Here is a 1520-nt window from a genome sequence, read left to right as displayed (position 1 = left end):
TCTTATGAACTTGATTTGAAAATGGAAACTTGGAATGAATACTTTTATCTTGAATCTCTGTAATGTTAGACATTGACATGCATGTTTTGGGTTCCAAACTCAACCTAATCAATGGTTGCTTGGTCTTTTAGCACCTGGTTCTTTCCGTTAAATGTTTTCCCCAAGTTTATATTATGTCCGACTGTCTGGTTCCTGACAACCTTTAATCTTTTGKCTTRTACAAAAWAKACATTTAATCGAATGCTTAATAATTCGTGTACTTTAATTATATGAGTGCTAATCTCACCTGAATAGCAATTGGCATGAGTTTATCATGTGGAGTTTTGTGGAGCAAGACAAGTGGAGCCATCAGGTACTGCTTCTYGTCATTGATGGTGTTTKCTTTCACTCCATYCATTCGCTTGTAGTCRCMAAGGAATATGCTGCCTTTCTGTTCAACATTTTAAGAAAAAAATCACGTTRATATMAATGTTATGTAAAAATGTAAGAACCTCAAATCTACTTAGAAATAGCTATAATTTTTTTGTACAGATAATCACCTTAATTTCTTCTGCCAAGCTGCAACAACCGTCAGGGAAAACCATGCTGTCAGTAACAGGAAGGTTGTCRGGCAGAACGGTGCAGCGGCGAATCAGCATGGGATTCATCCCATTTAGAAACTGGYAACCAAAAAATGCATCTTCCTTCCAGTGTTGCTGGACATAGTCTGTAAAAATCAAAGCAAAGAAAAAAACAGTTCTTCAACTAAAATGCAATAAAAATAAAAATGAAATGATAAATACAGTCTTCAAAAATGGTGGAAGAGCAAGCTGAATTTTTTGCAGACCATGAGAACATTTTGAACTTTTTCATGCTGTTGAAGCATAAAACAGTCTAAAATACACTGTGAATACATTGTGTCAAGTAGAATTATTTTACATATTTATCCAAATCACCACAATACAAAAGTGCCACTGTGTTCTTTTACAAGGAACGTTTGGATACAAAATACAAATTAAACAATCACATCAGATATTGAACCCACACCCGGCCTTAGCAGGTTTTATGCCGTAGTAGGATTAACTTTAGTGCAAGTTGTCAATACCAGATATATCAGTCTTTTTGCAGCAAAAAACTCTGTCGATATCATCAATGTTCATCCAATTTGTTTTATTATCAGCCAGTCCTTTCAGTTTCAGCTCTGCCAGTCTAGTTAAGAAAAAACAAAAAGTTAATGTGACATCAAAATCTCAAGTTAAAGGCATATATGTTTCAGACTATTAGGAGTTTACCCTGTGCTTGCTGTGAAAAGAAATTCAGTCTGCTTGGTAAAGGAGAATCTGACTTCAGCAGGTAGAGACAATGGGCCGTCTGCTTTAATGCAGTGAGGAATTCCTTCCACATAGACATCCCAGCTGAGAAAAAAATAGAATATCTATGCTGTTTTATTGTAGTACAGATGGAAAAAATTATTTTGTTTTTCAAAACAAAACACATCAGCATATACACTTGCAACTTAGTAAATTAGAATTTCATCAAAA

At 34.8% G+C, this 1520-nt stretch overlaps 1 protein-coding gene across 1 annotated transcript; it reads right to left on the bottom strand.

The window, feature by feature from the left end:
• Positions 1-286: 286 nt before the first annotated feature.
• Positions 287-1389, bottom strand: LOC103461552 (arachidonate 12-lipoxygenase, 12R-type-like; the record flags this gene model as incomplete). Its single annotated transcript, XM_008403824.1, has 4 exons — positions 1272-1389; positions 1085-1188; positions 540-706; positions 287-430 (listed from the first exon to the last, which is right to left on the bottom strand). Coding segments are annotated over exons 2-4 (366 nt in total), but the record flags the coding sequence as incomplete, so codon positions are not given.
• Between the last annotated feature and the right edge of the window lie 131 nt (positions 1390-1520).

The sequence above is a fragment of the Poecilia reticulata genome, unplaced genomic scaffold, assembly GCF_000633615.1.
Source record: "Poecilia reticulata strain Guanapo unplaced genomic scaffold, Guppy_female_1.0+MT scaffold_2222, whole genome shotgun sequence".
Taxonomy (NCBI): Eukaryota; Metazoa; Chordata; class Actinopteri; order Cyprinodontiformes; family Poeciliidae; genus Poecilia; species Poecilia reticulata.
The sequence above is the reverse complement of the archived record's forward strand: the minus strand, read 5'-3'. Positions and strand labels throughout refer to the sequence as shown.